Here is an 11853-nt window from a genome sequence, read left to right as displayed (position 1 = left end):
CTAGGGAAACCCAGTGGTTAAGACTCTGTGCTTCCACTGTAAAGGGCACAGTTTCAATCCCTGGTCAGGGAACTAAGATACCACATGCCATGCAGCACAGCCAAAAATAAAATTAAATTAAAAAAAATTTAATATGGGGGCTAAGGAATGGTAGGAATCAAGATACACTCCAGAGTCAGGAGATAACAGCTAACATTGTATTAGTCAAGAACCAACCAAGAAACAGGAACTACTTTAATACATAGAACAGAAGGAATGTAATGCACAGAATTGACTCAATAGATGAGAGAAGACCTAAAAAAATTAAGTAGGTGATGTAAGGCAACCTAGAAACTGATAACAGCAGAAAGTGGGAAAGAAAAAGAAGAGACGGTATAACCAGAGTCCAAGGACTGGACCCCCTGGCAGAAACTAAAACCAAAACAAACCTCTCCAGCAGGAACTGGTGGCTCAGACCCAGAACAAACAGTTGACTTCTCTCAACTAGAGAGCGAGAGGAAGCCACACTCTGGTCTTTCCCCTTTTCCCACTACCCATCTCCTGCCTGGGCCTCGAGTTCCTTGAACAGTAAGATCAAACCAGTCAATCCTAAAGAAAATCAATCCTGAATATTCATTGGAATATTCACTGGAATTGAAGCTGAAGCTCCAATACTTTGGCAAAGTATGTGAAGAACTGACTCACTGGAAAAGACCATGATGCTGGGAAAGATTGAGGGTCAAAGGGGAAGATGACGACAGAGGATGAGATGGTTGGATGGCATCACCAACTCAATAGACATGAGTTTGAGTAAACTCCAGGAGATAGTGAAGGACAGGGAGCCTGGCATGCTGCTGTCATTCATGGGGTTCCGGAGAGTTGGACACAATTTAGCAACTGAACAACAACATCAACTTTGATAATTACCTGAGAGATCGACCTGGGAACCACCTGCAGGGGTCAGCATCTCATCCCCTCAGTTCCCCCAACATGAAGTAGAACATGGGGGACATGGGGAATGGATTAGAGGGCAAATAGTCCCAAGATTTGCACAAGTCCAAGTCTGGAGGTAGACCAGGGCAGACATTCCAGGTGAGAAGAAGCTTGATTTTTCATTAAGGCATAAAATGTGTCAGCAACAAAGAGATTTAGTTATCTTTTCAGTATGACTGGGGCTGGAACACATGTGAAGAAAGGAATATTAATGAGACTAGGCATGTAAAATAAGTCCAGATCATGAAATACCCTATATGCCATGCTAAGGAGCTTAAAAATCTGTTTTATAGGTGGTCATATATAGCTAGAATTTTATCTCGGAAAAGATAATTCTGGAGTCATTGTACATGTAGCATTGAGGAAAGGGAAGATATTTCAGAATGATATAATAGCAACCTAACTTGGTAGTAATTCTGTGAAGCTATGGGGTGACCCTAATTTAACTACAGACAATACAAGCTCACATTCTGGTGATGCAGACTCCCAACCAACGAGGTTTGTAGCACTTTAGTCTTATCAGACAATACTTGGAAATTTCTATTATATTTCATGTTTTAAAGTTTCTTTATGATACATGACATAAGTCAAAGAAAGACAGACGCTGTAGGATTCACTTATATGTGGAATCTAAAAATATGGCAAACTAGTGACTATAACAAAAAAGAAGCAGACTCACAGATATAGAGACCAACTAATATATAGATATAGTGATATAGAATATGTAGATATAGAGAACAGACCAGTGAGAAGAGGAAAGTGGAGAGGGGCAAGACAGGGGTATAAAATAAAGAGATACAAACCACTAAGTATAAAATAAGCTACAAGGGTGTATTGTATCAGTCAGTTCAGTCAGTTCAGTCGCTCAGTCGTGTCCGACTCTGCAAGCCCATGAGTCGCAGCACGCCAGGCCTCCCTGTCCATCACTAACACCCGGAGTTTACTCAAACTCATGTCCATCGAGTCAGTGATGCCATCCAGCCATCTCATCCTCTGTCATCCCCTTCTCCTCCTGCCCCCAACCCCTCCCAGCATCAGGGTGTTTTCTAATGAGTCAACTCTTCGCATGAGGTGGCCAAAGTATTGGAGTTTCAGCTTCAGCATCAGTCCTTCCAATGGACACCCAGGACTGATCTCCTTTAGGATGGACTGGTTGGATCTCCTTGCAGTCCCAGGGACTCTCAAGAGTCTTCTCCAACAACACAGTTCAAAAGCATCAATTTTTGGCACTCAGCTTTCTTCACAGTCCAACTCCCACATCCATACATGACCACTGGAAAAACCATAGCCTTGACCAGACGGACCTTTGTTGGCAAAGTAATGTTTCTGCTTTTTAATATGCTATCTAGGTTGGTCATAACTTTCCTTCCAAGAAGTGTCTTTTAATTTCACGGCTGCAATCACCATCTGCAGTGATTTTGAAGCCCCCCAAAATAAAGTCTGACACTGTTTCCACTGTTTCCCCATCTATTTCCCATGAGGTGATGGGATCAGATGCCATGATCTTAGTTTTCTGAATGTTAAGCTTTAAGCCAACTTTTTCACTCTCCTCTTTCACTTTCATCAAGAGGCTTTTTAGTTCATCTTCACTCTCTGCTATAAGGGCGGTGTCATCTGCATATCTGAGGTGACTGATATTTCTCCCAGCAATCTTGATTCCAGTTTGTGCTTCTTCCAGGCCAGTGTTTCTCATGATGTACTCTGCATATAAGTTAAACAAGCAGAGTGACAATATACAACCTTGACATACTCCTTTTCCTATTTGGAACCAGTCTGTTGTTCCATGTCCAGTTCTAACTGTTGCTTCCTGACCTGCATACAGGTTTTTCAAGAGGCAGGTCAGGTGGCCTGGTATTCCCATCTCCTTCAGAATTTTCCACAGTTTTTTGTGATCCACACAGTCAAAGGCTTTGGCATAGTCAATAAAGCAGAAATAGATGTTTTTCTGGAATTCTCTTGCTTTTTCGATGATCCAGCGGATATTGGCAATTTGATCTCTGGTTCCTCCGCCTCTTCTGAAACCAGCTTGAATATCTGGAAGTTCTTGGTTCACGTATTGCTGAAGCCTGGCTTGGGGAATTTTGAGCATTACTTCATTAGCGTGTGAGATGAGTGCAACTGTGTGGTAGTTTGAGCATTCTTTGAGATTGCCTTTCTTAGGGATTGGAATGAAAACGGACCTTTTCCAGTCCTGTGGCCACTGCTGAGTTTTCCAAATTTGCTGGCATATTGAGTGCAGCACTTTCACAGCATCATCTTTCAGGATTTGAAATAGCTCAACTGGAATTCCATCACATCCACTAGCTTTGTTCGTAGTGATGTTTTCTAAGGCCCACTTGACTTCACATTCTAGGATGTCTGGCTCTAGGTGAGTGATCACACCATTGTGATTATCTGGCTCATGAAGATCTTTTTTGTATAGTTCTTCTGTGTATTCTTGCCACCTCTTCTTAATATATACCCTTACAAATAACTACAAATAGAGAGCAACCTTTAAAAATTGTGAATTACTATATCATATACTTGTAATCTATAATATTGTGCATCAACTATACTTCAACAAAAATCTTTTAAAATTTCTTTAGAAGTAGGGGAATAAGAACATGAGGAGTCTGGAAAATCATCAGATAATAAGAAAAAGGAGAGGGAAAGAATGATTACGCCTTACTGAAAATTCGGCTTGTCTTTACAATGTTAAGCTAGTTTCTCCTGTACAGCAACTAACACAATATTGTAAAGCAACTATACTCCAATAAAATTAATTTTAAAAAATAAAAAATAAAGGTGAAGAATATTGAAATGAATGTGCAAAAATAAACAAAATGCCATCTTAAAAAAAGAAAAGAAAAGGAAATGTGTGTTGTCTTTATAACAACAGACTGTCTAGAGTTTATAACCCAAGGACAAAACTATCTGGCTAGGCCCTTCTGAATAGAGTCCCCCAAACAAAAACAGGACAAACTGAAGTCTTTTCAATGCTTTATTCATTCTTTTTGGGGGCCGCTACATTTTAGGATGGAAAGAGTTTCTGCAGGTGGAGGGAGAGGGAAGCATCATCTCCCTCCCTCCCTCCCCCGCTCTTGTTTTTTCTGCCATCACACCAAATATGAGAGCGCCTCCTGAAAATCAAAAAGACAATATTAAAACTAAGAGCAGTTTACATGTCATTATCAAGTAGTCAATATCCTATTTCACCACCATTATCCTGACAAGGAAACAAAAGCTCAAGAGTGATTGAATCCCACCCAGAATCACAGAGCTGGGAAGTAGCACACATTTTACAACCAGAACACGTCTTTCTCGTTCAAAAATTCCTTCTAGGGATGTGGATACTGCACTTGCCCTGAGATTCCAGGACACGCTGAATGTGTATGGGCGCCGTCCACGAGGGGGAAACACAGGCTCACAAATGAGAACAGGTCGGGTGGGAGTCGGGTGGAGAGGAAGGGCACTCAGGGTGAGTAAACCCTGCCCTTTGACCAAGTTAGCCCCCAGAGCTGTAGTTACCAGCAGTTTCTTCACGGACTCGGAAGCCTCTGGTGTCAGTTCATTGACACAGTTCCTCAGCCCTTCCGTAAGGTGCTCAACGGAAATGCCCAGAGTTTTCAGAAGAAGCTTAAGTGGGTACAGGAGTGGGAGAGCATCCAGAGGCAAAGGCAAGACCCCGTTCACTGCATGTGGCAAGCTGTTGATGAGGAAGGCGGCGGCTGCAGAGCAGAAGAGATCCCAAGTGAGATCTGACCACCCTCCACTCTATCGGTGGCTCCATTCCAGCCCTATGCATCCTGATTTCCCAAAAAACGTCTGCTTCGGGACCTCTGCACCTACTGTTCTATCTCTCTAGAACTTTCCTTCACCAGATAGCTACATGTCTTTCTTCTTCACTTATTTGTCTCTCGTCAAATGTTACATTCTCAGAGATGTATCTAAAATGGCATCACCAGTCACCCTCCTTCTTTATTTTTCTTACCACTACCTAAAATATTAAATCTTTATTTATTTATTTATTTCATCTTCATCCTCTCACTAGAATGTATGCTCCTCGAGAATAAGGATCGAGTTTTATTCACTACTGTACCCCATGCCTAGAACAGACCCTGGTATACAGTATGAACTCAGTAGATACCAGTGATTGACTGGACAGGGGTATACTTTGCATGTGGCTGTCTCCACAGCCCATGAGTTTGAAACTAATGGAAGATGCTATAATGACCTTCCACTTGAACATATGAATGGACCCAACCAGAGCCCAGGAAATTGCTCCCAGCCAACTCAACTCAGTGCTACAAATATAACTGAGTAGGGACTCTTAGTCAGTTGGTGCAGATACACAGATGAATAAAATAAGATATCTGACTCAGAGAACCCATGCAATCTGATGGACAGCAAAGATCTGTGTATGCCACAGTGCAGTATGTGCTATGCTAAGATTAGGGACAAAGTTCTATGGAAACACAAAAGAAGTGATGATTCATTCTAATATAAGAGAGTGTTACAGGAATTTTTCCAGAATAGATGTTGCCATAGTTGTGTCTTGAGTCAAATATCAGGATGACAGGTAAAGAAGGGGAGTAGTGTTTGAAAGAGGAAAATAATTGACCAAGACACCAAGATAATAAGATTAAAGACCATACACAGGATGGTGAGTCTTCTTCAGAATTCCACTTGGATGTGCTAAGCAGGTGAGGCTGCAACCTGGGTGAGGTCAGATTTTCAGACTTGAATGTCATATGAATGAGTCTGAGAGTTTTTTTCCCCAAGGGTAATGGGGAGCTACCATGGCTCTTGCATGGGACAACTGCATTTTATATCTTCAGCAAGATAACTTTCACATAGAAGATGTTAGAGAATGGGGGAAATGCATATTACACGTATTTTTACAAAATACATGTGCATGTATGTAAATACACAGATGTAGAAGCACATACACGAGACACACATCTTCCTGCTGACACTCCCACCCCCCCGTACTGCTGGCCAATACTTCATCCTCTTTTGCAATCCTTTCTGTTTTATTCAAATAAAAAAAAAAAGGAACTTGTACACCTATTTTCCCTTCACTTTCTACTGCCTATTTTCCCACCCAAAGTTCTCCTCCAGAAAGGGGATATTTATATCCTTCCCACCCATCTTTCTGCTGCCACCTCTCCTCAGGTACCCCTAGACATTAAAGAATGACAAAATAGCCCAAATAGGTCAAGTTACAAATTAGTTCAAAAATTCACAAGTCAAAATCACCACTGTGGCATGGGTATCACACATTTTCTTATGATTAATCTCCCTACTTCTTACTTTCAGCACTTTGGTGAGTGTCTTCCCTGTATTTACCTATATATTTCAGAGGGGAGATCCTCAAAGCTTTCTGTTCTCCAAATGAGCAGCAGCCATTATGATATATTCTGCAGATACACCCAAATGTATCTTCCTGTAGCTAAAGGCTCCCTCCAAAATGAAAGGATTGGTTGCCATCCTCCTCCAAGAAGCCAGCTTCTACACCCTACCTAGAAATAGAACTGTTCACCCCTCACCCCTTCCACAGAGCTCTATCTGTACTTTCATTGTGTATCACAGTGGACCAGTACAATAGTGACTTCTGTAGAAGTCTTCATTCCTCTGCCAGAGTATAAGAACCTTAATAGAAATATGCATGTCTGATTCAGGTCTGAATCTCCCAAAGCCTACCCAGTGCCCAACAGATTATAGCCATTCAATAAATGCCTGTTGATTGTATAAACATATAAAAGTAGCTATGTCTCAAGGGAAGCAGCATGGCAATCTAATTAGAGATGAGAGCGAGGATGACTCCATATAATTTCAGAAACACAAAGAATCAAATCTTAATTCAAAATTGAGGAAAATCAATGGTGGCCAAAGTTCAGTAATGAAGTGCATTTGTTGACCCTCAATGCGAGCTGATTACTTTCTTTGTAGGATACACCAGGGATAACTTGTATTGGATTAGAGCTTGGAGCTGGGAGCAGGAGGCATCTGATGTCGCTTCTGACCTTACCAATACCTGTGGCTCTAAAACTCCCTTCCCCATATGGCACCAGGAGCCTCGGCTCACTAGCTGTGCTCCTGTTATCAAGAAAGTAGAGAGAGATCATGTGTTCCAGCCTACTTACCAGAGTAACTGCAAATGCCGATGGTCACCAGGAGGAATACAGTGACCAGCTTCATGGTGGGTTACCTGTGATATTTACCTGGAGTTTAAAATTAAACTGGGAAACCTAAGGAGTTCACTGAGCCAGTGGTCCCCCTTGCTGACCCAAGTGTGGCAGTGGCTTCTGCACACGCACACATTTATATGCCAAGGACTTGGATTTCAGTCACGACCACTTGACTCGCCCCTGGGAAGAACAGCATGAAGGTCATGTTTCCTCTCTAAACAAATTGAAGGTTTTTTCCACTTTCCTTCATGTTCCCATGAGAAACAAAGCCCTAACTTAAAGCACCCTCAAGGCTCTCTCACACCACAAGCTCCTACAGGAGACACGGAGCGGGGTAGGGGGCGGTGGTAAGCAAAACGCTCTGAGTCCTTTCCCTGGAAGAACTCTGAAAAGAAGGTTTTGTTTCAGGATTGAAAGGATTAACGCTCTGTTGTTTTCCTCCAGTTTTCTATTCATTTAAAGTTCAGAGAAACACATTACCTGATGAATGCCCATGTTGACAATTCTGAGGTCCCTTCAGCCCCGAAATGATATCAACTCAGCTTAATGGCATTTAGTAACCATGTTTCTCTGGAATTTACCTCTACCCACACCAACCTTGTCACATATCTACCATGGCAGATATTTTACCACTTCTAGTGCCTCCCACCTATCTGGGGGGAACACCTAGGGTCACACCTTCTCTATGTTCTAATTTAGTTCAGGACCTAAAGTAAAAATGCCTTTTTAAAGACCTGGGATTCAATAGTGACTCTATAGTGGTGTTCTCCTCATCTGAAATAGGACAGTTAACAGCTAACAGCAAGACAGTCCCAAAGGGGTGTGACACTGAGGGGAAAAATTTTTTTTTAAAAGATCCCATACATATAAATAACTTGGGTCACCAAAACATGTATGTCTGAAGCCTTTTGGCAGTCCAGTCCCTTGCAATCATGCAAATGAAATACTTGCTGGCCAGGGGAACAATCTGCTTGCAAGGCTGCCCTCCTGTAAACAGGACTCAGCTAAGGGGCCCCAGGAAGAGTCTATCTGTAAGCCCAAGACCTAGAGCTCCTTGGCCTCTAGGGCAAGAAAGAGAAAGAATGAACCTTGAAAGGGAGAAATAGAGATCAGAGTCCAGGTGGGTCCCAGTCCCAGCTCAGGGCTCCCTAACCAAATGACGTTGCTGGCCTCAGCCACCCCCACCACTGAAGGGGTACTCAGAACCTTCTGAGGAAGACACATCAAAGCATAGTCCACTTCAGATGCAAGGCCAGGAGTGGGGGTGTGGTACTATTTTGAGGATTTAATATAATTATGTAGACCCAGGATGTAACTGTACCAACCCAAGGTTAACACCTAATAAATGTCACCTGTTGTTCATTTCCATACATTGCCGAGTTACAACTGCCATTTCTTTATTTTTCTGCTACTTTATAAACTACACGAAGGAGATCATGTATTACTGCCACACATACTCAATCATGCCCCTTCTACTGCTCTCCCTGCCCGAGAAGGCTTCATCTATTCCTGGGGAATTATCCCAAGACAGAACTCTCACAGGGCCAAGGCTGTATGTGGTGAAGTGGTAGCAAGTCAATGTCATCCTTTATTTTTATGTTAATGACATTTTGACAGAATACGGAACCAGTACTGCCCTTATCTCTGCTGGTTGTTTCCATTTTGCTCTCAAAGCCTCTCTGTGCACATCCACACCCTCCGCCCTGCACAATGGGAAGCTCAGTTTTGCAAACTGTGGTTTCCAGACTTCCTGGCCAATGGCATTTTGGTTAGGGAGGGCAAACAGGAGGCCCTGGGACAAGATTGGAGGAGAGACAAAGGGAGAAAACAGAATGCTTCTCCCTCTCTCTGCTTCAGGAGACATCTCAGGCAGTGACCCCACGTCTCTATGGCTCCTTCCAGAAACGCCCTTTCACCTGTGGTCTGACACAAGCCAGGGAGCCCCACCACTGTCCCAGCTTCTATGGCACAGCCCCCGCCTGGACCACACTTGCTCCCCCTGTCCTTCCCAGCCAAGAAGTGGTAGAAGCTTCCTGCACCTTCTAAACTCTGGGTTGACTCATCTTTCCCCTGGTTGCTTCACCTGCCTTTCTAGCACCTTGTAAATTATCCTTCAAGTTAAATTTTTCCTGTTTGGTCACAGGATATGGTTTTGATTTTTTGGTTGGATTCTGCCTAACACAGCATATACTAAAATATAATAGAGCTAGAGCTTTTGGTAAAAACAGGTCTTTCAGTTTGGAAACAGCCTCTCTCTCATAAGTGCCAAGTTACAAGTTCACAACAGGCTAGATCAATCCAGGAGAAACACACAGATGCTTCTCCCTTTCCTCCTCTGAAGTGTATGGCACTGTTTCCAACTGGTCTACTTGTCCTGGAGGTGAGCTCTCTCCCAGGAAACGCCTCAGGCCCCTGTGCTAATAGATTTCTGGTGAGCCCATCTAGCAGTAGACCAGACATTGTCTTCACCAAAACCTAGTCATGAACATGGATGGCTTAGACTAAAGACTGGAACCTCCTCCCTGCAACACACACACACTCTCACAAACGCAAACATTCTCATGCTTACATGAGCAGTAACATGTGCATGTGAACAGACACACATACAAAACCATCAGACACAAGTGTTTTCATTTTTTTGTTCAACAAATAGTTATTAGGCATCTTCTCTGTGCCCAGCACTGTCAGGAACTGAGACTGGAGCAGTTAACAAGGCAAGCTAATGTCCTACTTTCATGGAGCTGACAATGTAATGGGATAAACAGACAATAAACATGGAAACAAATAAAGAACTACTCATAGGTGCTATGATGAAGCTAACGGGGTGCACTGAGAGAGAAAAGGAGGGTTAGGGGTACAGTCAGACCTGGAAAGAGATTCAGGCTTGGCTACTCCCACGCATCCTGTGTCCTGAATCCATGTATCATTCGTGTCTTTTTAGTCCATATTTCTGATTCTTTGACATCCTGGGGCCTTGCTGATCTTGGAGGGACTACCCTTCCCAGGGCTAATTAATTCCTAGATAGCAAATGACTCACCTGGGACTGTACTTTCCTAAGCAAACCGGCCAATCTACAGCCCACACTGCCAACCACCTCCTTGGGGAGCCCTGACACTGGGCCACTGTCTGCCTGCCTCAATCACCCCCTGAGGCCCAGGCAGGTACCAAACAGCTAGGGACAGTGCCTACACCCCAGACAGAGTGCACTGAAATGATTCAAACTAGCCTATCCTAAACCTGCTTACCCTGTCTCCCCATCCCTTCCCACAGAAACCAGAGTAAAGGCTCCTGCCCACTCCCAACCACACCTTCCTGATGAAGCCAGTGTTTCCCATGCACCCTACTGCCCTGTGGTGTGGCAGGCCCCTTTTCTGGGGCTCTATCACTGTAACAAACTATCTTCAAAATGGCAGATATCCCCTGAACTGATGACCTGCATAAATATAAAACATATTCTTCTTTCCCATCTTGAAGGACTTTTTCTTGTTCATGTTTGGATCCTAACACAAAATCCTACACACTTGATAATATTATTAGGAACTACCAATCAGTGCCAGGCCCTACACTTTGCATATGGTATCCACTTCATTCTCATAAAACCCCTGATGATAAGGAATTTTAATCCCATTTTATAAACAAGAAAGTCTGAAGCTGAAAGCAATGAATTAATTGCCAAAGTCACTTAAATATATATTATATGGCCATAATTTGAGCCCTTTCTTCTGATTTGTATTTCTTCACCTTTAAAAACTTAAGTAATAAGCTTTTCCAGCAAGCATTTGTTAATAAATAATTCATGAGAAGAAATGAAAAGGAAACAAATGCCACTGTTTCTAAATTAATTTGGGGTGTTTTTTGAATGAATTTTTGTGGAGATTAAGTTCATAATTGGGAGTGGAAGTTCAGTTAGTCATTCAACAAGTGTTTATTGAGCATGTTTGGTTGATGTGCTTCTGTGGTAGATTTTGGAAATATAGCATGACTCCTGCCTCTTCTTAATTATATTAAAGGAAACTGTTAGAAGCAAGTCAGTAAGTCCAACATATTAAGGCCATATATGACAAACCCACAGGTAACATTGTTCTCAATGGTGAAAAGCTGAAAACATTTCCTCTAAGATCAAGAATGAATCTAGGATGTCCACTCTTGCCAATTATATTCAACATAGTTTTGGAAGTCCTAGCTATAGCAATCAGAGAAAAAAATAAAAGGAATTCAAATTAAAAATGAAAAAATAAAATTATCACTGCTTGCAGATGACATGATACTATACATAGAAGATCCTAAAGACACCACCAGAAAAACTACTAGAGCTCATCAATGAATTTGATTAAGCTGCAGGATATAAAATTAGGTTGCATTTCTATACACTAACAACAAAAGATCAGAAAGAGAAATTAAGGAAACAATCCCACTTACCATTTCACAGAAAAGAATAAAATACCTACAAATAAATGTACCTAAGGAGGCAAAAACAATAAGATGCTGATGAAAGAAACTGAAGATGACATAAACAGATGGAACGATACGCCGTGTCCTTTTTGTCTCTGTGAGAAGAATGATAGTTCTAAAGAAGCCAACCAGATGTAGACTCAAGACACAGATCAGAAAAATAAAAGAATCAGCCTGACTTAATCTCACACTCTTCCTTCTAGGTGAAAAGAGACAGTAACTGGGAAGTCACACTGGAGACATTGAAGTAGAGTTCAT

General features: G+C 42.3%; 1 protein-coding gene across 1 annotated transcript; it reads right to left on the bottom strand.

Annotated features, from left to right (window-relative positions):
- Positions 1 to 3970: 3970 nt before the first annotated feature.
- Positions 3971 to 7236, bottom strand: SCGB3A2 (secretoglobin family 3A member 2). The gene is made up of 3 exons (XM_065935742.1): positions 7098 to 7236; positions 4480 to 4679; positions 3971 to 4091 (listed from the first exon to the last, which is right to left on the bottom strand). Exons 1-3 carry the CDS (start codon positions 7150 to 7152, stop codon positions 4068 to 4070), a joined length of 279 nt encoding a protein of 92 aa, XP_065791814.1. The 5' UTR covers positions 7153 to 7236; the 3' UTR covers positions 3971 to 4067.
- Positions 7237 to 11853: the final 4617 nt, after the last annotated feature.

The sequence above is a fragment of the Muntiacus reevesi genome, chromosome 1 (genome assembly GCF_963930625.1).
Source record: "Muntiacus reevesi chromosome 1, mMunRee1.1, whole genome shotgun sequence".
In the NCBI taxonomy this organism is placed as follows: Eukaryota; Metazoa; Chordata; class Mammalia; order Artiodactyla; family Cervidae; genus Muntiacus; species Muntiacus reevesi.
The sequence above is the reverse complement of the archived record's forward strand: the minus strand, read 5'-3'. Positions and strand labels throughout refer to the sequence as shown.

What these genes read in the sequence shown, in the direction of transcription:
- SCGB3A2 (XM_065935742.1), bottom strand. Translation starts at nt 7,152, where the DNA reads ATGAAGCTGGTCACTGTATTCCTCCTGGTGACCATCGGCATTTGCAGT. An exon ending in CGGCATTTGCAGTTACTCTG is followed by an intron (nt 4,680 to 7,097) that starts GTAAGTAGGCTG and finishes TCTGCTCTGCAG; the next exon opens with CCGCCGCCTTCCTCATCAAC. An exon ending in AGTCCGTGAAGAAACTGCTG is followed by an intron (nt 4,092 to 4,479) that starts GTAACTACAGCT and finishes TTTGATTTTCAG; the next exon opens with GAGGCGCTCTCATATTTGGT.